This window comes from Magallana gigas, chromosome 8 (assembly GCF_963853765.1).
Source record: "Magallana gigas chromosome 8, xbMagGiga1.1, whole genome shotgun sequence".
Classification (NCBI taxonomy): Eukaryota; Metazoa; Mollusca; class Bivalvia; order Ostreida; family Ostreidae; genus Magallana; species Magallana gigas.
In genome coordinates, this window is record NC_088860.1 from 25,066,399 (window position 1) to 25,090,508 (window position 24,110).

The following is a 24,110-nucleotide window of genomic DNA, read 5'->3' on the forward strand; positions in this document are numbered from 1 at the left end:
CGGATTTCATCGGAGTTTATCTCTATCGATGGATGCACACAGATCAATTCCGAAAGTAAAATTCTTCGTGTTACTGAATTTCTGTATTCTTCATTAAAAAATATGATATGAAATAATTTCAGAATTGTACTTATCAGATTAAGATGATGTTCATCACTGCAAGCACATTTCGTTATCAAAATGTATGCAGTATATTTAGTATTTCAAGAACGAACTAACTGGAAAATTACAATATCCTCTGCAAGTATGAAGCAACTGAATTACAACATTTAGAGGTAAATCACACGTGTATTTATCAAAACATGATCTATTCGATCATCTAAGCATCTAAGCGCGAAATGCTCGAGCAATCTTTACAGGATGGCATTGCATTAATTCGAAAACCAATCGACTATTTTCTGTTTAAATTGTTGAACATGTTGAGATATAGCAAAAGTTATTTTTGTGGTTTCTCTTTGAATCCAATAAACCCACAGAGCTTGATATTTGGTTGATAAGAATTTACATTGAAATATATGTTGAGCTATGAATTTTTTTTTTACAACTACTTTCATATTAGGTCACTATACCTTGGATCTTTTACTGTATGTGTACTTTCTTTTTTAGGGATGAGTGATGTTTGAGGGACCATGAATGATGATTTTGAATGCATTGTATTTCCGTCTCAGAAGTCCTGCTGGCCTGACATCCAGAATCACCTGAAAGAATTACAAGACCTGTCAAATCAAGAATCATGTGATCTTTGTGAATTAGCCTTGATTCATCAACGGATTGTGGACATTCTTGCGTGGGATGATACAGAGCCCAGAGAAGTTGCTTTTAAAAACACCACTTTTTACGGTTTTATAAAGTTTCTTCAACAAGATGCATCAGAGGTTGAAAGATTGCATATTCTTCAGTCAACTTTACCAAAGATTATTAACCTAGCTTTAGAGATTGAAAAGTATGCAACTGATGAGGACATTCTTCAAATAAGTGCTCAACAACAAGGTATAATTGATTGAAATGCATTTCGGGTAAGAAATGATAAAGAAAGAAATTAAATTTCAGTCTATGGAGTTAATGCAACCTTCAGTTCATGTGCAGAACTTAAGGGAACGGGGAATTCATAAAATTATCTTGTTAAATTCACATAGCAATCTTACTAAAAATAGCCTTGGAGCCCCTTTGCTTATAAAGAAACATTACAGAAGCAGACCCTTAAAACACTACTGAAAAATGACCAAATGTCTATACACATAACTTGGAATATACAAGGGGTGGGATTACAGGCAGTAAGAAAATAAATGAGTCTGCTTCACATTTCACCATGTAAAGCAGACCACAAGAGCTTAAAGCATGTAAACTTACAGCAGACTCAAAGCAGATGCAAATTTTAAAAAGCAGACCATAAGCAGACACAATGCAGACCAGGGGTTAGTTTTTGGGGTCTGCTTTGGTGTTCAGTTATGCCTGGACGATACTGTACAGTATCCCTTGACACTTCCCTTCCCCTTCCCAGGAAAATTTTTCTGGATCCTAGCATGAAATTACATTTGAATTGTAATGAAAAGGGTTTTTTTTTGGGGGGGGGGGGGGGGGGGATTGAGGAATTAAAAGACATTTATGGCTTACCGTAGTTTTAATTTTATGTTTTTAATATAGTGTTATTTCCATGGTTTCCAAGTGCGATCCCCAAGATACATTTGACAATACACAAAAATGATTAAATAAAGGATTTGTCATTTCTCTTTTATCAGGAAGGGAATTCGTACTGAGTCGTCAATTTGTTGGATCAATTTTGGCATCAGCGTTTTTGTGTTTGTTTGAGGGACGCAGGACAACGCAATACACCAACACAAACCTGAACAGCATTAATTTCTCCAGATTTTTCTATCATCTTCCAAGGTATTCTATCAGTATTACCTTTGTTATATTCTTCCAGAAAATTTTAACATTTTACAGCTATTGGTTGGTGAGATAACATATGCTGTTTTGTATTTGCTTTGCCTGTTCAACTTTAATTTTCACAGTTTAATACCAGAAAAATTGTTGTCAGCATTTTCAAAGAAGGTCCAAGATTGTCGACATTGTGCTAGTTTATAAATATTAATCAAGAGTGAAAAAGTATTTTTTTATTTAACAATTGAATTGTTAATTTTTTTTTTCAATCATATGACTTTTATTTTAATGGGATTTCCATGCTTCAGCAAAACATTTCTGAATGCAAGGCATTTTATGACTCTCTGATTTAACCTTTTTTTCAGTATAAATGATAAGAAGAAATTGATTAGAATGGTTTATTTTTGGATAATCTGTGCTCTTATTTTTTTCTGTAGTCCATCACAAAATGCCAAGCTTCTGTGTTTCCTCAACTATTTTGAAAGAATTGGGAACAATCCAAGCAGTAATAAAGGAAACATTCGGTTTTATCGTCAGGTTTGTTGGTATTTACATTGGCATTCAATCAATTACAGTTCAATTTACTGCTGTAAAACTGTCAATACTTTAAACAGTAAAAAGGGGGGGAAAAATTGGAAATTCAAGTAAGCAACAGGGAGAAGGCTTTACTTTTCCAAGATTATAATGTACACATGGGCTTTTTTTTAGGTAATCCATAAATACAGGTATATATATCACAGAGTCAAAATGGTCATAGCCTCTATGTACTTTAGCAAGAATTTTATGACAGTTCTTGTATTCATCACTTAATCTTTAAAAAAAATTGATTTTAAATGAAAGACATGCATCTTTGAAATGGATAGACATAAGGAAAATCCTCTGCTAAAACAGTGTTTTTTGCTTATCATCCCTCAGCAATATGTACCGGGTACCCCTAACTCCTATTACAGACAACTATAAAAATTTATAAGTCAAGGTTTTTCTATCAACAATCATTATGATAATTAACTTTTACCATAGATGACAAAAGCGACCTGGAACAAAACCGTTTTCATGTAGATATTCAAAATGCTGTATAAGAAATAGATTTTTCTTCATATGTAAAATATATTTCTTTTGTGATTATTAGACCTTTAAATAAACAGAACATGTTCTAAAATAATAACACTACACACTTAAGCCAAGTATCTTGGCTTAAATTAACTTTGAAGTTACTGTTTACAAGTATCTTGGCTTAAATAAACTTCTTTTCTTTTTGGTTGAATAGGTGGTAGCTTATGATGAGTTACCAACCCTTGATACATGGCTTAACAGTGACTGTGAACTTTGCCCTTTTTATACACGATATGAAGGGCAGATTGAAGACTCAGTGCCAGAGGCAATTGAGGTAAGAATTAATGCACAGATGTTACAGGAATATTAAATAAGCATAGCTTTTGAAATTTTATATGGTACTTTAAAATGGTCACTTGCAAAAGTAAAAATGTGTAGAATTTTTGTCAGGTTTTCTATTGACCAGCAGATCAGGAAATTAATTTGCATGGCATGGTAAAGTGTCACATTAATCAAAGATGAATTCAAAAATACTATTGGGCTAGTCAGTTTGTAGGAATATATGGGCATGTGAACATTGCATGGACATATTTGTTAATTTTCAATGGAAATTAGCTCAGAGATCAGTTCCCACAACAGGATTCTTATGTTAATTGAAAAAGCTTTCCACAAATTTTCTTAAAATTTGTTGTGAAAATGGCAACAGAAATGTTTCTGCTGATTGCAATTAGCAGAAGAAGAGCTGCAATTACACGTACAAAGTTTTCATTGCCATGACTGATATATTTTAGGTGGATTTTGCTAACAGATTCATAGGTGGAGGTGTGCTAGGAAGGGGAAGAGTTCAGGTAAGAAATGAATAGACAACCAACTGCTGTATAATTATAACAGTTTGTATTGACTCAGTAATAGAACCCCCACCCCGATCCCCCGAACCCCCAAACAAACAAACAAACCAACCAATTTGAAGGATTCCAGTAGATCTTCCTAGTATGAAACAATTGAGAAGACTGCCAATGTTTTCTCTTTTTTTTTCCTTTTGACATCTTCGCTAGCCAAGGGTTTCTTCAGTCCATTCCGCTCCCCATAAATTGTGTCTTATTTCTGGTTCAGGAGGAAATCCGGTTCACCGTGTGTCCGGAGCTGATAGCTGCCATGTTGTTTATGGAGTGTATGGACGACAACGAGGCCATCATCGTACAGGGCTATGAGCAGTTCTCGGAGACCAGTGGTTATGGAGAAAGTTTGACCTACGTTGGAGATTATAAGGATATGGCTCAGGTAATAAGAAGAATTTGTTTTTAACATTCCCTAACGAACACTCTTTTTCTCTCTCTTGGAGAATGAATTTTGAAAAATATACTAAATATATTGAGTGCATTTTGTCCTCATAAATTACCTAAAAGCTTACAAATTAAATATCAATTGTTCTAGAGATATGGATGTACTTAGTAAGTATTGAATACATGTACAGTATGTGTACAATTCTATGAAGTCTTACTAAGAAGTAATATACATGGTTGTTGTCTGAAATAGAACTGATGTCAATTTCATCTAACATTTAATTTTCTATTTCACCATAATTTCAACAAAAGTCTCTTAAAATCTTGACTAATAGGGTTTTAGCTGATCATAGTTATGTTAAAACCCTCAAAGTTAATTACTGTATACCTCCAGAAAAGTTGTCTTACAATAAGGTTATCATATAAAATGAAGTTATGCCTATAAAACACAATAAAGAAATGCAGCATTGTCAGAAGCCCAGGGCCAGTCTAGCGTACACTTCGTGATCATCTGCCAACTTGGTGAACTCTTCTCAGTTTTCAAGAATATTTAATGTCCAAAAATATTCCTCTTTTTACTTTGTGAGTTTTCACCAATTCAGCAAATGCTAAGACATGAAAGAAAAACATTTTGATTTCATGATATAGTCTCTAATTCATACTGCCATAAAGAAAAGAATATAACTTTCTCATTGGTGGAATAAAAATATTTGAATATTCATGAAACCTAGAGAAGTTCAGTGAGTTTGCCCATGGTGAGATAGTGAATGCTAGAGTAGTTGTGGGATTCTAACATTTATTGTACCTCATTCTGAATTCTTAGATGTTTCTTATAAAAAGTTTGGGTAACTCAGCTTTATAGTACATGTAAAAGTATTAATCCTTCGACAGGTGCAAGAAGGTAACCTAAAGTTTGTAGACATTCTACTCATTGACTAGCTTTCAGACCCACACTTTTCTTTTGAAATCTTTTTCTTTTTTGTGTGTCTTTACAAGATTATAATTTACAGAATGCAAAATGAGAAATGGCTTTATCTAAGGAATCCTTTGCCTTAAAAATAAACTTTTTCTAACTTTTGTTAAAAAAATCCCCTAGATTTTATTATTAAAAAGAACGAAAAAAATGTCATCAATTAGCTATTGCATATAATCCAGATATTTCATAGAGTAAGATACTTCATCTTATCATAAAAATTCAGAATTGTATCAAATTAATTCAAAATATAGTAAAGTAATAAGCTTTGCTTTACAGTTTGATGAAAATGGAGTATTAGAGAACACTTTATGTGCCATTGATGCTCTTTCCTACCGGCGTGGTTCCCCCTCCAAACAGTACCAGGACAGCCACTTCCTGCGAGACCTCAACAAAGCCTTTGTAGGCTTCAGTGCAAAGGTCAAGAAAAGCTCTGCAACGACAAGACACCAATCAGAGGAGTCGAAACATTCTTACAGTGGGACAGAGTTTGGTTGTAACGGGCCTGTTGATTTGCTGAGGGCTGACAGTGAGGAGTACATTACAGCCTCAGAAGGTGAAGATGGAAACAGTGATGTTGTAAACTGTGCATCAGGTAGTTATTTGTAACTTTTAGTAAATAGAGAAAACTATGCTTATTAAAGGAACATAGTCATGATTTTGGTCAAATTTTATTTTTTGGATTTCGATGTTTACAATGCTTCAGTAAGGCATTTTTTAATAGGCAACCAAAATTTGAGTGTCATTCGTTGAGTTATAAGCGAGTTACAGAGCTTACAATTCTTTGCTATGTAAACACATTTTGAGTGTTGAGTAAAAATTCCAGTTTTAGACCTAAGATGAATGTATTAAACGTTAGGAATTGTTTATTTATGCTTAAAATGAATAAGAAGATAGATTAATCAGCTTGATAAAGATTTTTTTTACAGGTATATTGAACCTATGTAAACAAAAACATGTCTACATGATAAAGAATTGTGTATCTACGACTGACTCTCAAATTTCATTTGATCATAAGAAATGCATTCCTAAAGCATTGTAAATAATAAAAATAGAATTTGACCAAAATCATGAACATGCCCCTTTAAGTAAAGACTAAGTACTAACAAATATCCATGGAAATATAGTTAACATCTTGCTTGAGTTACTACTCATGATATAATCGTATTAACCGAACACTTGACCAATTCTAGTAATATTGGTGTGTAATGTTAAGAAATTTTTTAAATATGTAAATACTAGTATATTTTGAATGAGCCCCCCCCCCTTTCATTCCCACCAACCTTTCAATTATTTGACCAGTAGTACCAGTAGATACATGTATACCTGTTTATTTTACTGAACTCAGCTGAACTCCTCTGTTCATTTTGGTGAGAGAACCTCATTGATTTCTGAACCACTATAATGTGTATGAAATTATCCTTGTTACTATATAGTATTATACACATGTATTAACTGACTGTTGTCGCCCATAGCTGTAATTTATTAGCATGTATACTAACAGTAACAAAGTAGAAAAGAGTTGTATGGATTTATGACTTATAATTCTTGTTCAAAACAGATAGTTGAATTGAGAAATGATTGGATCACTTTGACATAATCATCAAAGCATATAATTTATAAATCATTTGCATTGTGCCTAACTATTTATGTGAACATTATATGATAAAGTGGTGTGTTTTTCTTTGACAGAGATGCCCGAGATTTATAAAATGGTGGATGGTCTGGTGACCAGGATTCTGTACTCAGCCATACAGGAAGTATGCAGCAGCCATGGATACGAGAGATCCGACAGCCGATCTACTTTGGATGATCCGACCTCATCCGCCTCATCCACTTCACAGAGACAAGAGGAGCTTGATGAGAGCCTAGAACAAGCGGACCTGGACTGCCAGGATTGGTTGAGCCGATTCAGGAGGCGGAGCTCAAACTTGAGTGACATCGGATCCAGGCGTAGCAGTTGTAGCACGAGGTACAGTTCTGATTTTAGCTCAGAGCTGGAAGAGTATTATGATAATTATCAACGAAGGGACCAATCGATTATACGGAAGACTATTGCAGAAGAGGAGGGATGTCCATTTATTTGTGATTTCGCCAATAGTTTAGCCACATTGCTTATACAAGAAAGCACTGCCTTGGCTGCCCACAGTGCTGTTCAGAACTTCAACGATGGGCTACCACAAGTTTGCATTATGAGGCCAATTGCCTATAAACCAGACATGGAAGACAGCACACAAAGGACCAATTATTCTACATCCACTGTTTTGGAGTTGGCTGCTCAAAAATTTGCAGACAATTTCATCAGTAAATTATTTCCCTCGGCTTTCTCTACACTTTCCAATTTGACTTCTGAAAAATGCCCCAAGCAGAAATCTTCACTTCTAGACATTCCACTGGATAGAGCAGAATCTGTTGACTCTGATTCCGATGAAAACTGTGATATGAACAATTGTGATACATATATGGGCGGCTTTTACCCAGGGAGCATCGTTGAAGATAATTATCCACTGGTGGATGAAGCAGAATTGAGAATCGCTGCGGTCAATCTAGTGGACTCTGCCATACATAGTGCTGTACAAATAGTGCAGGGGAGGCGGACTCCTCCTCAATCCCAGAGCAGAACGATAGGAGACGAAGAACTCAACTTGTCCAATGGTGTCACAGACTCCTCCAGCGAAAAAGACGATAACATGTCTCTTTTGAGCAACAGTCTTGGTAAGCGATGGGAGCTGTCCTCAAGTCCTTCCAAATCTCCCAAAAATGTGCAGTTCCATGACACCGTTATTTTGAACAAAAATGATCATGACATTGTTGCAAGGGCCATGTCAGAATCATCCAACAGCCAGGACTCATTTTCTGTACCAACCTTACTTGTGACAGATGATGTCTCACAAATTAACAATCTCAGTGGTGCTTATAGTCATATTGCAGAGAACATTGTGTTGTCTGGGTTTGCAGATGCTTTAAAAGATCTTCAGAAAGAAACTGGTGAGACGTTTGAAGGTTCTGCACTAAAGTTCAGTGCATCAGGGTATCAGCCAGAGAAGACCCTAATTGTGAAAGGGAATAATTTGATTCATCCCGGCGAGATTTTGCGCGGAGAATCCTATGAAGACATATCAAGTCCCAGTGATATTAACTGCTGCGCCTCTTCCCTACCCAGAGACCTACTCACCAATGCATTCATTGAGGTCCAGCAGAGCTCTGGAGTCCCCAATGGTTCCAGCTACGCCAGACGCAGCAGCGAACCTATGAAGTTGTCCAACCAGGCAGCCAGACAGCTGGTGGAAGACAACCAACAGGGGGTCCGCCGTTACACAGAGAAATCCAAAAGCTGTACAGAAGATGATCTTGTTGATTATGTCAGAGAGTTCGATAGAAGATGGGCTATTGAAGATTTGCGGGAAAGGAAAGGATCATGTGGATTCAAAGATCCGACACTCTCCAGGTAGATTAATTAAAGAATATTTTTTTCTTGCTTAAACGCATGTTTACGGTAGTTAATGTGCAGGTAAGGGTAATATATGTATATGTATTTTTTTGCCAGATTTGCTGAAGAACTGATGAAAACTGAGTGCAAAATCCCAACACTACATATTCCAATGTCCTCAACATCAAACCGCAGTCTTAGCGGGTCATCCACATCATTCCACAGTAGTAAAAGTGGATTTAAGGACCCGATGCTTTCAAGCTTTGAAGAAGAGCTCCTGTCCACAAGTTTTGGTAGGTCTTCCACCAAAAGTTCCAGTATCAAGCAGAAGAGAAAGAAAAGCACAGGAAGTAGAGTAACATCTGCAGGAAGGGTCCAACAGTCCATGTATTTCACAGAGATGTTCCAGGAAACTGTGTCAGATTTCGCCGACAGACTTGCTCAAGGCATCGTCCTTGAGTCGATAGAAACCGTGTTAAGAGGCTCGCTGGATTCCAGATTTTCACCAAGAGATGCACCATTCACAACATCATCCCCTATTCCAAATGATCTCCTCAATCTGGCTGATCGCCTGTCTAGTCTATTCCTCGAGGAAGCCATGTCTGCGGTGTCTGACAAAATCAGAAGTCGACAACGTGCGGAGATTTCATCAGACACCGAGTCCTGCTCTACAGAGGAATACAGTGATGCTTTGGATGTGCAATGCCACAAAGTTGAGGAGTTTGCCGACGAGGTGGCCAAGAGGGTTCTGGAGACTGCAGTGAAGTTCATCATTAGAGAAATGGAATGCTTCAAAAAGGTAGTGATAATTTGTTGTATGTGCAGTTTGATTTTGATATTAAAGGCCCAACAGCATAACTTTATGTTTTTCTTAAAGATTTATGCAAAGAAAAACTTTTGAAGGATTGAAGCATATTTCTAAAACTTACAAATGTTTAAATTAGAAACTTGTTTACATGTGACAGTGCATGTATAAAAACAGACTTTTTAATTTGGAAAAAAAAGCCAAAATAAAAACATGATATTGTATTTTAAATTGGTATCAGTTATAATGGAATGTCCATAAAGAACAAAAAGAAGGCATTTTAGATATACACCAATAAAGCGTTAGGGTTTTATTTATTTACAGAAAGACAGTGGCAGCCCTATTGCCACAGGGAACTGGGGTTGTGGAGCTTTCAGGGGGGATGTCCATCTGAAGTGTTTACTACAGTGGGTGGCCGCCTCCTACGCAGGTGTACCTCACCTTATCTACTACACATTTCATCACGAGGAACTCATACAGGTGAGATTATACATTTCATCACGAGGAACTCATACAGGTGAGATTATACATTTCATCACGAGGAACTCATACAGGTGAGATTATACATTTCATCACGAGGATTTCGTATGGTGAGACTGACATTTTACCACATTTCATCACAGATTCTTCATCATCAAGAGGATGATAACATTTCTTTTCTTTTCTACTACACATATGACATGAATATCACACAGGTTAAACAGACATTTCATCAAGTTTCATCATTAGGGGTAAGATGGACATTTAGTCACAAAAAAAATCATAGAACCTAAGAGAGATTTCTCTAGATTTCATTACAAGATACATGTATGCATAGGTTAGAAAGACGGATGTTTCACTACATTTAATCACACAGATCTTATTGAAGTAGAATGGATCAAATCAGGTTGGAGAAGTATTTCTTCTTATTTCATAATAAGGCTATCATACAGGTTATATTTCATGTTGAATAAAGATTTAAATAGGATCTCTCAGGATTTGCGATGGTATATGATTTTTATCCAACGAGTTGTGAGTTTTCCATCCCCGAGCCTTGACGAAGGGATAGAAAACACACAACGAGTTGGATAAATATTATATACCATCGCAAATCATGAGGGATTCTTCTTATCACATGTTTTACCACAACTTTTGTAAAACCTCAGCTTTTCTGCAAACATTATCATTGTGAGCTGCACAGCACATGTTAACTACAAGATGTCAACAACAATACACAGAGAAAAAAGTTCCTTGAAGATTAAAGAATCATTTCTTCTAACATATTTTTGTCAATTAATGAAAAAATAAGAATGCTTCACAATTATATTTCTACACTTTTCAACTAAATTATTTTGTTACTTTTTCATTCTACATTACATCAATCATCTGCCTAAAGCTACATAATGTTTTATAATATGAGGTCATGTGGCATAAGAACACACAGTGTAATATCAAAAATTTATTACATGAGTGATATCCATCGCATATGTGATAAAAAAATATTTCAAGTACAATGTCTATTAAACACTCGTGTAAAATTTTATAGTATAATGATTTTCCATAAGTACATGTACAATGTACATGTATATAAGCAACTAATTTTACATTATGTGCATGTAATTGAAATGTGCATACATTTTCAGCATACATCACTGGATAAAATTTATGAAAGGAATGGCCTTTTGAAAAGTATCAAGAATTATAATTTACAAACTAGCATCCCACATTAAGTATGTAAAACATTCTATTCATTATACATGGATCAATATAATTGCGTCCCAATAAACCTTTTTAAGCATTGATAATCCATCAATAATTGACTCCTGCACATTTAGGTACTCCACAGTACATTGTTTTGTGAATAAAAGGTCTAAATTGCTTTGTTTTACCAGCTTGAGGAGGTTGTGTCGGCGATAAAGGACAAGAAGTGGGGCGTCAAACAGCTGATGCAGGTGATCCGGATGTACTGTATGACCTGCCAGAACTGTCCAAGGAGGGAGCGTCCGGATCTGTTCCAGCTCATTCTGAAGGATGACACCTTTGCAGACATTGCATGATTTACGCCTAGACACCAACATGCTTTTGGGGGACATCTTTGCAAATATTGTTTGATTTACATGTAGTCCAACATGCTTTAGATTTCCAATTTCTGAAATTGTTTCAGTGTTTTAAATTTATGTCCATTTTTTTTTTATGTTTTCTTTTCATACTTAAGTTGTGTAGTTATGTGAGTCAAGTGAAGAGATAGTGCTGTAATTTTAGAGACAAAAAAATGAGAAGGAATTCCCTTAGTATTAATTGTTTTTTATTTTATGTACATGTTAGAAACTTACAAGCAATTGTTGATCAATAAATGTTTGCACCAGTGGATAAATTGTTACTGTTTATTATGATGGACAGTTAGGGAGGAAATTATGAGGCGAATGATATGTCATTACATTGCAGATATATTGCAGAGAATAAAAGTTCCTGTAGGGAAAGAGGTGAAAATCCTGATATTCTAATTATGTTTCAGTTTATGATCAAATGCCAACTGATTGCTGCATAGACGACCCCACACATGTACATATAATGAGGTAACCTGAGCAACTCAGGTGGCCTTTTTCATCAGTCCTTAATCCTTATCCATAATTTATAATACGATTTGTCTTTTTTGTCTGGACAGCCATGCATTAGCATTTGCACATCACTACTTAAAAATTCTGAAACAAGTTTGGAACGCAACATTTGTTGGAGATGGGGAATCTAAATTATAGATATATTGATCCTCATTCTAGAGAGCCTTATATTTTTGGAAAAATAATGCCTGAATTGTGATGAGTTAAAGAAAAAGACTAAGCAGATGCAGCAGAATTTTCTCTCGTTCTTTTTCATTTTACACCACTAAGGGAGAGCTTATGCTATACCCTTTAGCGTCTGCGCCCATACTTGGTTAAATTCCTGTATAGACCTGTATCTAAGTTATTACTACTCCTAGATATATAGATAAATGATGGTTCTTGGTAAAACTTAGATTTACCTATGTAAACGAATCACGGACTACTTTAGATACAGAGAGTGGGGCAGGTGCTGTGTTCTGAGAAGTTCAAAATAGGTTTGAATGTTGGAAAAAAACGCTGTCCTGACAACTTCCATGGTTCATGTAACTTTGAATTGGAGACAGAAGGCTAGCATAAGATACGGCTCCTGATCATCATTATCAAAGATGCTAAGAAAACCTGATCTTGCCTCACTCAAGCTTGCTTGATGAACATGATTGTTGATATATGATATATCATATAATTCCTATTTTGATGATACTGCATCATGCACAGTATCATATTGTATCGTATGGTAAAGTATCTTATCATGAAATAATACAATATTGTAATCATGATACATTATCGTATTGTATGGTATGATACAGTATCGTATTATATTACATACATTATTGTTTTGAATCATGACACAATATTGTATATCATATGATGCAACACAATATTGTATCATATGATTCAACACAATATTTTATCATATGATATGGTACGATATTGTAAGGTTTTTTTAGCTCACCTGAAGCTAAAAGCTCAAGTGAGCTATTCTGATTACATTTTGTCTGTCCTCCGTCTGTCTGTCTGTCTGTAAACTTTTCACATTTTCAACATCTTCTCAAGAACCACTGCGCCAATTTAAACCAAACTTGGCACAAAGCATCCTTAGACTAAGGGGATTCAAAGTTGTGAAAATTAAGGATAATGTATTGTGACTCAATGACGCTGATTTTATCATGCCTATTGTTGCTCAGGTGAGCGATGTGGCCCATGGTCCTCTTGTTTCCTGTAATGATCGCTACATTTATAGCCCACATAAATTATCAAAGATAGCATTTTATCGTTTATATTTACATCTTAAAAGAAAATTATTTATAATCAGTACGTTAAATAAAGAATTAGCCAAGGCTTCTTCTCTAAGATTGTGAGTCGAATGTCATCATGATCATAACATGCAGTCCGTGATTTCTTTTTTGAGCTGGAGTTTTCGATGGTTCTATAAACTATAAAGTTTAGTTAGATCTTGTACATAAAACCTGTCAATATCATCACATAATTAGGTTTGCATTAATATCTCAAGCGCGGATTCAGAGGCTATTTTTTTTTTTATGTCAGACGACGCGTTCCTAAAAAAAAAAAATAGATATTTATTTTTCAATTTTTCAACTGCCTGATAATATACCAAATACAAATATTATTCATTATCATTTTAAAAATGATTAAAATTTTAAAAATATGTATGTTTATACCAAAAAGTTCTATATCCGCAATTCAAGTGCATTTTCAAAAAGATTTTATAAGCAATTGAATTCTCTAGTATCTTGCGCAAATGCATGGTGAGGTACCCTTTTTTTTGCAAGAAAGCTTGTCAAAGTTGTAGTAAATCAATAACAAATTCCTAGATAAAGTTATCTTAAACCGAGGGACGTGTCGTCTGACCTTAATACAGCTACAGACGAAACCAAATCACAATCTTGCTTATTAGTATTTCAAACAATTTATATGCATGCATTCTTTGAACTTTTTAAAAACAACTCCAGACGCAGTTACGTATTTTTACTGCAATGTCGCTACCTTCATACCCGCATGAATCGCCAAAGAAAACATTTTCTTGTTCAAATGAAGCAAACTCTGTCGCAGAAAAAAAAATACTTAGGGATATGAGGCATGGAGCTACATGCAAGGGGTTCCTTCTACTTTTTCCAGACAATGCATAAGCTTTAATTAGTGTCACTGCGTTTCGTCCATTTACCACGAGTTTGAAGCCATTGCGATAAATGTCTCCATAAGTTAATACAGAGTAAAAAAAAATCATGATATACATTGACCAGAGGTCACAACTTTGACACTATGGCACGGACTTTGTCATCATTGTGGTTTAGACTGCATGTGTTTCCTCTCCTCAGATAACCCAAAACATTCACCGTGATAAAAGAAATGTACATGTAATTTTAACACGTGTTTCAATATCTGGAAATGCATTGAAAAAATGCTTCGTAATGTTTATTTCTTCATCGTTTCGCTGGTATTGAGCAGGCAGTAAGTATTAGTTTGGCACGCATTTTGCTGCTTTGCTGAAAATTCCTCCCAAAACGCAAAACATGCTTTATTTTACCTCTTGTTAACATATATATGCATTTATAAAACAAAAAAGTGTTTTTCTATCGTGTATTTATCTTTGCATATGAAAGCTCATATTCGTAGCGTTTTATACAAAAATATATAATATGCTATATTACGCAAAATTTCGCGAATTCAACCTGAATCTGTGAACTGTTTACTCAGCTTACTTAATGTCATCATTCATTGTTCAGATTCTTACATATAGTTATGTACAATTGTCAATCGGTAGTCTGGAATACGGCGGCCAGCCTCGGCAACGTCCGATTCACCCAGAGTCTTGGGTCCGGAGGCCACTACTGACCATATCCGACTTGTTTGTAACAAGTCTGTCTGTGAAATTGTTGTAATGTTGCCATCGTTGAGTCTGGTCAAATAAATTTGGAATCCTGCATCAATTGTCTTTTATTTTCCCTGGAATTGCATTTTGGTGGACCCTCGGAAATACGGCACACCTTCCCTTCGTTCATACCTTACGGCCCACAGCGCGCCTCAACCTTATACCTTGTACCTTCTACGCCAACATTCCCTCACCCTCACCCCTGCTCATGTAATTGTCATTTAAATTTAGACCACGTGGTTTTATTTGACCCTTTCAGTTTCGCGGTAAAAATCGTGCCTCGTGTTTATAGTCTATTTCTTAGAATCTAGATACTTGTAGTCAAATATAAAATCTAGACGTTTATGGATTTCAAACTTTATCTTCATTAATTGGTGGATACAATAAGTTCTTTTTTTTCGGCTATTGCAACAATTAACATGCTTAGTAGCGAACCCCCTTTAGAATTAATTGTTGATCCGCGCCTGACCTAGTATTAGCATCAAAAGCGAAACAGACGATAATATTTTATGCAGAATGTTCTTTAAAATAACTCGATATACTAAGTTTTTATATAAAACAGATACCCATTCTTTTTTTCCAAAAAGCATGGTATTGCATGCCAAAAGCTTCAAACATGGCTATGATTTCATTAAGCAACCCAACGTTCATACTTTCAACGTGTAGAGTGGTTGAACACGAACAATAACTCTGTTCTAAATATCATCGTTTAGTGTAAATATTCTCTAATAAATGAAATAAGAAATAGATCTCAATAGATTTTCATGTTTTAACGAAAATCAAAGTAGAATATGTTATGAAAAATGACCAGTACTTACGTATTTTGAGAATATTATCCGAACACTTATACTTCCGCTCGAAATTTCACAGGAACTAAACAAATCTCGGTGAAGTCTCGTGAACTTTCATTCGAGCACCTCTGGATTTGTTACGTACTTAGCAACGATATAGAAAACATTCCAAACACATTCGCAGGGGTGACCCTGTTTATACTGTGCACGACGGATGCAGTTCCAGAAGATTTGCCTAGCGCCGTACAAATCTCGATCCGCGGTTATACTACTTTGAATGTTGCTTTTTGTTACTCTAAAAAACTTGTTCAGGCACGTAGCAGTAGCATCGTTTTTGAAAGGGAGCAGACTCATCCAAGACGTCTTGACAAGCAAAAAAAAAAGTGTGGGGTGGGGGGGGGGGGGTGAGGGTGGTAGAGTAGTGCACCTATAACTTCAATTCATTGTTCAATTTCTTATTTTCTTATAATCCCCCGCCACCCCCATGCTGTTTTTATATGAACGTTCCTTACACTTAACCCATTTTAAAAATAACATGAAACACTTAAACAACAAAATGCTTTATTTGGTGATTCATGCGGGATATGAAGGTGGCGACGATGCAGAAAAAATACATAACCCGCGTTTGCAATGATCCCTACCTTCATAACCTACATGAATCACCAAAGAAAACATTTTATTGTTTATATTTACATATTCTTTTTTACAAATTAATAAATTAATTGTAAAAAGTTAGTTAAATTAACTAAATTACTGTTGATATACACCAAATCGTACGTCTCCTATGGGAATTTTGAGTCTGACATCATAATGTTTATTTTGTGCAGTCCGTGATGGCGTGTAGGTTTCGACCAATCGATAAACGGAGCTTGTAGCTGGATTGTTTCTATGGAGCTATGAATTGAAAATTTTTCGCAAACAAAAATAGAGGAAATCATAATCGGTAGATGTAAATATATAGGAAAAAAGAAGAAGAAAATTCACTGGAGGATCACGTACAGTATGGAAATCAAAGGAAAACGCAAAATATTACATGCGTATTATTTACTGACATAGAAAGCTTCTGATTTAATGTTTAGGTCTATATCTTCGTAAAGGAAAACAAACACCAAATCTTTTTAATCGATATGATAAATAAACAAAAATAGTTATAAAATTGATCACGTCTACAATCACTGTTCTTGACAAAAGTACTTGTTTGACATAACAATAATTTTGGTATACCAAAAAGTAATTGTTTTGCGTTTTACCGCGAAATTTACGCAAACCCTTGGTGTAAAACATTGTCAAATATCAGACTGAACAGAGAAGAAATCATTTGTTTTAGTTTGTTTTTTTTGTGTTTTTGGTTTTCTGTGGTTTTAGTTTTGTTTTTAAATTTTTAATGTACAATGTAAATGAAAAATCAAATCTTAAGATCCACTCACACTGATTGCTAAAACATGTATTGTGCTAAATCACTGGGTATATAGATTACTTGAAGTGTTGATATTATATATAATATGCAACACTATGCTTGATTTCTGATTCTGATGCTGGATGGGACACCAGTCCAACGCAGGTTACCCCCCCCCCCCCCCCCAATGCATCGTAAGCCGTCAGAACTCAATTTTAGCTGGATGGACTGAGATAATTTAGATTAATTACATGCCTTCTTTGTGGACACAATATCAAGTAACCAATGCGGGGCTTGAACCCGCGGATTACTGGCCCAACACCTATGACCACTAATAAATGTGGTAAACTGTTTTCCATATGTTATTGTGTCTATTTTCTAAAACCCTTTCGTGTAGAGTGAAGAAAAATATATAACAATTTTATCTTCAAAGTACATAATTATCCATAACTAGAATTTTTACTATATTAGATATGTATGTACATCTAGCCATTCTACCGATTGATGCCATTACGGCACCTCTCGCCTTTAAATAATTTGAGTAAATCTCAAGTTAATATTTCAGTTGTAGGGGAGAAAAATTATTATAGCAGTAGCATATACACTTTGATTAGACGTACACATCGCATGGAAATCGTTTGATCAAATACACACATGTACATTTCATGCATATATCTTTTGCAATTTTATATTATGCTATGGTATGCAATTTTTATAATAAGCTTCATGGTACGCTAGAACAAATGAGATTTGTATGCTATGGTATGAGATTTGTATGCTATGGTATGGGATTTGTATGCTATAGTATGAGACGGAGATTTGTATGCTTTGGTATGAGATTTGTCTGCTATGGTATGAGATTTGTATGCTATGGTATGAGATTTGTATGCTTTGGTATGAGATTTGTATGCTATGGTATGAGATCTGTATGTTATCGTATGAGATTTGTATGTTGTGGTATGAGATTTGTATGCTATGGTATGAGATTTGTATGCTATGATATGAGATTTGTATGCTATGGTAAGCGTTTGTATGCTATGGTATGAGATTTAAATGATATGCTATGCTGTGGTGTGTGTTGTAGAAGATATGCTTGAATATTTAAATGTACATGATTAAGTTAGCTCAAAATTGGTAAATTAGAACAATTTATAATTTTAAAAATATTACATTGTAGAAGGATATTGTACATATAAAGTTTCAATCATAATTGTTCGTAGAAAGTGAATGTTTGCAATAGATAAGATTCTCTATTGATAGTTTGTAATCGATTAGGAAAAACGCAGTTCTATAACGTATTCTTTTTTTCTATGTACGAAAAAAAATGATTAATTTCATCGTCGATTTCATAGACCGCTATGTATTATTATGATATGGAATGTCAAGACAATATCATTTGGGTTGTCAAGAGAGTGGCAAAAAACCTATACCTGCATGATGCATGATTTTCGTCTGGCACACATTGCATTTTATATCACTTATATTCTATTTACAAGAACATTTGGAACTGAAAAAAATACATACATTGTACGTGTATTGATTTTAAACAAATGGGTTAATCGCGCTTATTAAGAAAAAAACAAAAAAAATATATTTAGGCCGATCCTTCTCTTCTTATTGTTTTTGTTTAACATGCATAAAATCATCTTTGAAAGTACATGTAAAACGAGAAAATGTCATTTTTGAGGGATTTATCTGCCATGCTCATCCACATTCATAAAAATATTGATTTCATTAAGGAGGCTTGATAGTCAACAAATAACCCATCAGCTCTACCCTAAAATTTAAATATGATAGTTTTAGTCATATGTTAGCTTTAAGCCCTAAGATTTGAACATTTCCTGATATCCTTAATTCCTTATAGCTCCTTGTAGCTCTTCTTGTAGAAAACATAAAATATACAGCTGTATATAGTCTCAGAATGGCCTCGACTACTCAGCCCTTTTGAGCCGGAACAGCTTGCAAAAGATTTACATGAGAAGTTGATATGATTTAAAAATATCTTTTAAATTTTACGATTCAAAAGACGCAGGAAATATTACCCAACATGTGTAATAAAATATTAAGCCATTAATGCATTATATAGGATATTTCTGTCCTCCATCTTCTTTATGGTATTATACGTTGACTATTATCTGTTCGATTGGTGTGGGTGTGTTTACATTCCCGTGTTGTGTACCAAATAATAATCTCCATAAACAAGTCACGCCAATTCCCTGGCATCTCCACTCTGTACACTTATAGTATTAACATTTATAGGCGTATATAACCAATATTGAAATACAGCCACTATTAAAAAAGAACCATTTTATAAGAGCTTGGACTTTGGGGTTGTTGTGTTAAATAGTAATGTGACGTAGGCCTGTCTATTTCATTGCTGGCAACTCAGCCACGGCTCTTTCAAACTATATATAACAAGATTTCTCTAGCTTTTGATCTTACACTACGCAATCTAAGCATACATGTATTTCACTTGAAAGTAGCGTCATTTTTAACCTGTTTTGATGCAAGAAATAGATAGTGACGTCCTACCGAAAATCCAAGGTCTTGTTAAAATGGTTCTAAATTATTTCAGTAGTAGTTGGGAATGAAATAAAATGAAATAGAAGACATTATAATCAAAATACTTTCACCGTTTTAGAATTTTAAAATTCTGCAGTATTTAGCCAGCAAATACGTTGACCCTCTAGCTGTAATGATGGATACGCGATTCACAATTAATTTTCTTTCGGTCAGCAATTAAAAAAGATGCTTCCTTGTTCTGTGCAATTTGGAGAATATGAACCGTTATTACGGGCCGCCGGAAGGCGGTCCGTTATTTGATATACATTTAAATAGTGTTACTGCGTTTCTGCGGGATAGTTTTTTTTTAATAGAATTAATATTTTGCTTCTTTTTATGAATTGAAAGTAAATTTGCATGTAGAAATATATTTTATGCCTTATAAAAAATATCACATATTTTTGGTTTTACTCGTAAATGAAAAATAGATCATACTTAGTAGACTGTCGTGTTTGGCGCGTTTTTATCGAGACTATAATCTATTCGGAAAATTTCGGAGTTCTTCATTCTTTTCAAAACAATGCATCGGGATCGGTATGCGGGACATACTATAGACCCGAAATACTAAAGACCTGAATGTCATTAAATTTAATATAAATGATATATTAGAATTTTTATGTGCCGTTTCAAATAAAATTACTTTGTTTGTGTAATTATTATATTTCCATGTAAAATGTGGTAGAAATTATCATGAAATTATATCCATATCAATTATTTACGCAAAAATATGACAGAAATGAAAATTTGAATTGACTGGAAAATTTGAATTTATTGTATTACAGTAATGTACAAATCAATGTGTTCTCCATTACTTCATACAGTAATGAACTCGATTTTTTATGATAATAGTAAAATGTCAAACTTCAAAACAAGTTGCTGAAAGTATATTAGAATTTACCATAAAAATTAGTACAATCAACTTTTATTTTCTTTTTTGTGGTGTGTTTTATGTAAACAACCAATGATTCATACAACAGTTATTTTTTTGCGGCCCATTTGACGCTTGCGTCAATATGATTTCTTGTTTTGCATTTTGGTACAAAATCTCACTCGATAAAAGAGTTTGTGCAAATTTTGTAATTAAGGACACATGTCACTTATTTTGCAATGCAATACCTAAATCGCCGGTGTATATACATGTATAGACGATACTGTATGTCACCAATGTTTCCAAATTTTGTAAACTTAATTCAACTTTAAACTATATGACCCCCCAAAAAATAAAAAAAAAGATAACGAATGTTTATTTCTAAAACAAGTCGGACAGACTGTCCCCCATATTTCAATACCTTTCAGCATTCACTATGTGTGTACATGTATATAATATGTATGCAGTTAATGGTTTGCGCGACCTAACTGTCAAACCTGAACATTGATTACAAAAATAACATATAACTTTTCTTAGTTACATGTAATCATTTTAATCTTACTAGACCTTTACAGGCAAAGTATAAATACATGTAAACACATAATTTGTGTACAAACACAGCCTTTAAATACAAACAGACAGACATGTTTACTATATATAGACAATACATTGCTGAACATATGCATTTTTACAAATAAAATTCATAAGCATAAATTATAGCTGCATTACAATCAACACAAACGAAATGTCATTTCCCAGAATAATACGCAGGTTGTACATCTTTCTGTTCCTGGCCAACAATACTAAGTCTTGTTGATATAATTACATAAAGCGCAAATGAATCAAATGATTTGGTCATTCTTAGAAAAAATGAAATCCATCTTCAACTTTATCTATAAAAACAAAATAATAATCTATACATATGTTATAAATAAACTCGTATTAGCCGAAATTTCCCAGTGTCAATTTACAAAAACCGCAAATACAATCCTGCTCAACACTTTTTCATAAATTAAAACCCCGTAATTGAGAGCAAATGCAGCATACATGTCAAAAACTTTTAATTTTGACCCCCATATTTAAAAGGTATCTTTGCATGTTATGCATTTACCATCTTACTGTTGCTGAACTAATATTTTTGTGTTAGTACCATTGAAAGTCAAAGTCATAACTATATAATTAGAGCTATTGACATGTTGAACTTCTCCATAAAACCATTTTCCTCATATTTTTTTGCGAGATAAACAAATTGTTTAAGCCACCTACTAGTAATAATTAACATTGATACTAGTATTCCATCTACAGTAAACTTGCAAATTACATGGAGTGTTTTGAAGACACTCCTTACCCTTGACTTAGAAAGATGCCTTTGGTTTACGCAATGGAACAGTATATTGTCTGCATGCGTCAAAAGAAACAACTAGATATATGTCAGTGCAATCGTGTATATAGGCATAGGTTAATGTACACTTAGAAAAAGATCACATTCGAACCATTTATATGTTAAGTGAACAAGAATGGAGAAAGTGCCTCACCCTGCGTTACTCCCCCTACGAAGAAGATCTAACTGGAACTGAAAAACCAACATAGCTAAAGAGACACCGTTCCTAGCAAGTTTATAAACACCTCTAATGATTCCTTATGTCGCCGTGACGTAACTGGTGACACTGTAAGCAATAATTTTTAAAAATTACAATGTCCGTTTGTCGAGACAGACAGCAACAGTTGTTAATTATATAATGTTTTCGAAAAAACCAAAACAAACCAGATCTAGGTGGTACAAAGAGGATCAAACGAAATTCTTCATTAGATGACAGACCGTGCGTACAATCAATGCTCTCCTCTTCTAGGACGAGATATGTTTTGCTGACCGCTCTTGGCCTAAGGAGAATTGTTCAGCCATAAAACTACCATAAACATAACTGTATCGCATCTATAATTAAATGATTATGGGAGGTGATAAATACATGGCGTTGTCACTTACATAAATATTCCATGTACTATAAGTATATATTTGCATGAGAAGATTAATGCCGCAGGAATACACTGCTGACAGAAGCATATGAACATGCAGATGGTTCAATAACCTAAGAAAAGCAATTTTGTTTGATTATTTTAATTTGTTATTTGAATTACCCCTTGTTTTGCTTTAAACTATTAAGTAGTAAAAATACATATATCTTATCTTTAGAATTAGGGTTTTTTCTATAATTTTATGTGGAGCTCTTCTTCGTAAAGAGAGCAATTCAGTCTAAAAATTTCCACGACCACCGAGTCCTCTCAAGAAAAAAAAGCCAATAACAAACACAGAATCCAACCATTCTGATACCTGCAAATTGTACGTACAACTCCCCCGCATCAACACACAACAACAAACGCACCAAATCACCTGGACGAACAAAATAAACACCTGTCAGTTAAGACAGTCATGAAAACACATATAAATTTCCTTGGTAATTATTCGACTATTTATTCAAATGCAAACAAAATATATAAGGTTGATAATTTTAAAAGTTTATATCAAGACCGATCTATTTAGTTTTAGAAACATTTCAAATGACGCGAAGCGTGGACTGTGCGGACTAGTGGCGTACCTTTGGCTCTATATAACGTCAGCATGACTTTCTAATAGATAGGACACTCTGTTTTCATTAATGTTACGGATAATATGAATAATGCAAGATAGATTTAAAAAGATGTTAATTTTTTTTCTTAAGTGGATCAAACCGGTTTTTAAGGTTGAGACCATTGCAGACAAAATATTACATAACAAATATTCTTTTTCTTCAATCCCGCTGCCCCCCCCCCCCCCAAACCAAGGATAAATAAAAAGATATTACAATGCATGGCCCCAAATTAATCGACCATGTCTGAAAGACCAAGACGACTTTGCAATTTATAATACGATATTATAACGATCGTTTGTAAATAAATTCTATATATTTATCAGGATAAGTAGAATGCTTCGATATTGAGAAATAGTATTCGCATAATGAACGCGAATTCATTTTGTTTTTCATGAAACTACGGATTTTTGCATACTTGGACGACATAGCTGCAGTGTGTAAAAAAGAAATATGCTGGCAAACACTTTATCTTTCCCCTTTATGAAATCAACAGTGTATGCTTTAAAACGCCATGTAACATTCGCAGATCAGGAAGTTGTTTCCATGGGTGGGTGGGGTCCGAGGGATAATTTTTTTTCCAGTATGGGGCCAAGTTTAACAAGTTTGAATTTTTCAGGGATGGGGGTATGGGCCCTCTGTCACCCCGTAGACCCCGCGTGCACATAAGTTTGTTCGTCATGAAATGCTATATAACCCGTGTATAATATGTATATACAATTTTGAAAATTAGTATCCAATAACAAAAAAAAATATAAAATGCACCAAACGATATATCAGGATCACGATCCAGGTTAACTTAGTAACCCAGTGAAACAAATACAAATTCCAAATCTTTTATTCGTAGCAACGAAAAGCACATTACAGAAAGCTCAAATTGGTAGCTTATTAAGCCTCCACTTACACACAGTCGACATTCACATGTATGTACTAAAGTCTACCAAAATACCTTGCCAGACAAAGTCGATGATTATT

At 34.5% G+C, this 24,110-nt stretch overlaps 1 protein-coding gene across 4 annotated transcripts; it reads left to right on the forward strand.

Annotated features, from left to right (window-relative positions):
- The first annotated feature begins 23 nt into the window (after positions 1–23).
- Positions 24–11,900, forward strand: LOC105344237 (uncharacterized). 4 transcript variants are annotated; one of them, XM_011451957.4, is made up of 12 exons: positions 24–275; positions 607–990; positions 1,740–1,887; positions 2,319–2,418; positions 3,149–3,268; positions 3,726–3,782; positions 4,048–4,215; positions 5,470–5,785; positions 6,883–8,638; positions 8,738–9,419; positions 9,750–9,979; positions 11,297–11,900. In XM_011451957.4, the coding sequence occupies exons 2-12, from the start codon at positions 630–632 to the stop codon at positions 11,319–11,321; spliced, it is 3,963 nt and encodes a 1,320-aa protein (XP_011450259.3). In that variant the 5' UTR covers positions 24–275; positions 607–629; the 3' UTR covers positions 11,322–11,900. The 4 variants fall into 4 exon arrangements, with proteins under 4 accessions (XP_011450259.3, XP_065924212.1, XP_065924214.1 ...); XM_066068140.1 differs by having other exon boundaries at positions 25–275; positions 9,750–9,905; XM_066068142.1 differs by having other exon boundaries at positions 25–275; positions 5,470–5,746; positions 9,750–9,905.
- Positions 11,901–24,110: the final 12,210 nt, after the last annotated feature.

Excerpts from the sequence above, each read along its gene's own strand:
- LOC105344237 (XM_066068140.1), top strand. The coding sequence starts at position 630 with ATGAATGATGATTTTGAATGCATTGTATTTCCGTCTCAGAAGTCCTGC. Across the intron at positions 1,888-2,318 it reads TTTTTCTATCATCTTCCAAG|TCCATCACAAAATGCCAAGC; the intron begins GTATTCTATCAG and ends TTTTTTCTGTAG. Across the intron at positions 2,419-3,148 it reads ACATTCGGTTTTATCGTCAG|GTGGTAGCTTATGATGAGTT; the intron begins GTTTGTTGGTAT and ends TTGGTTGAATAG.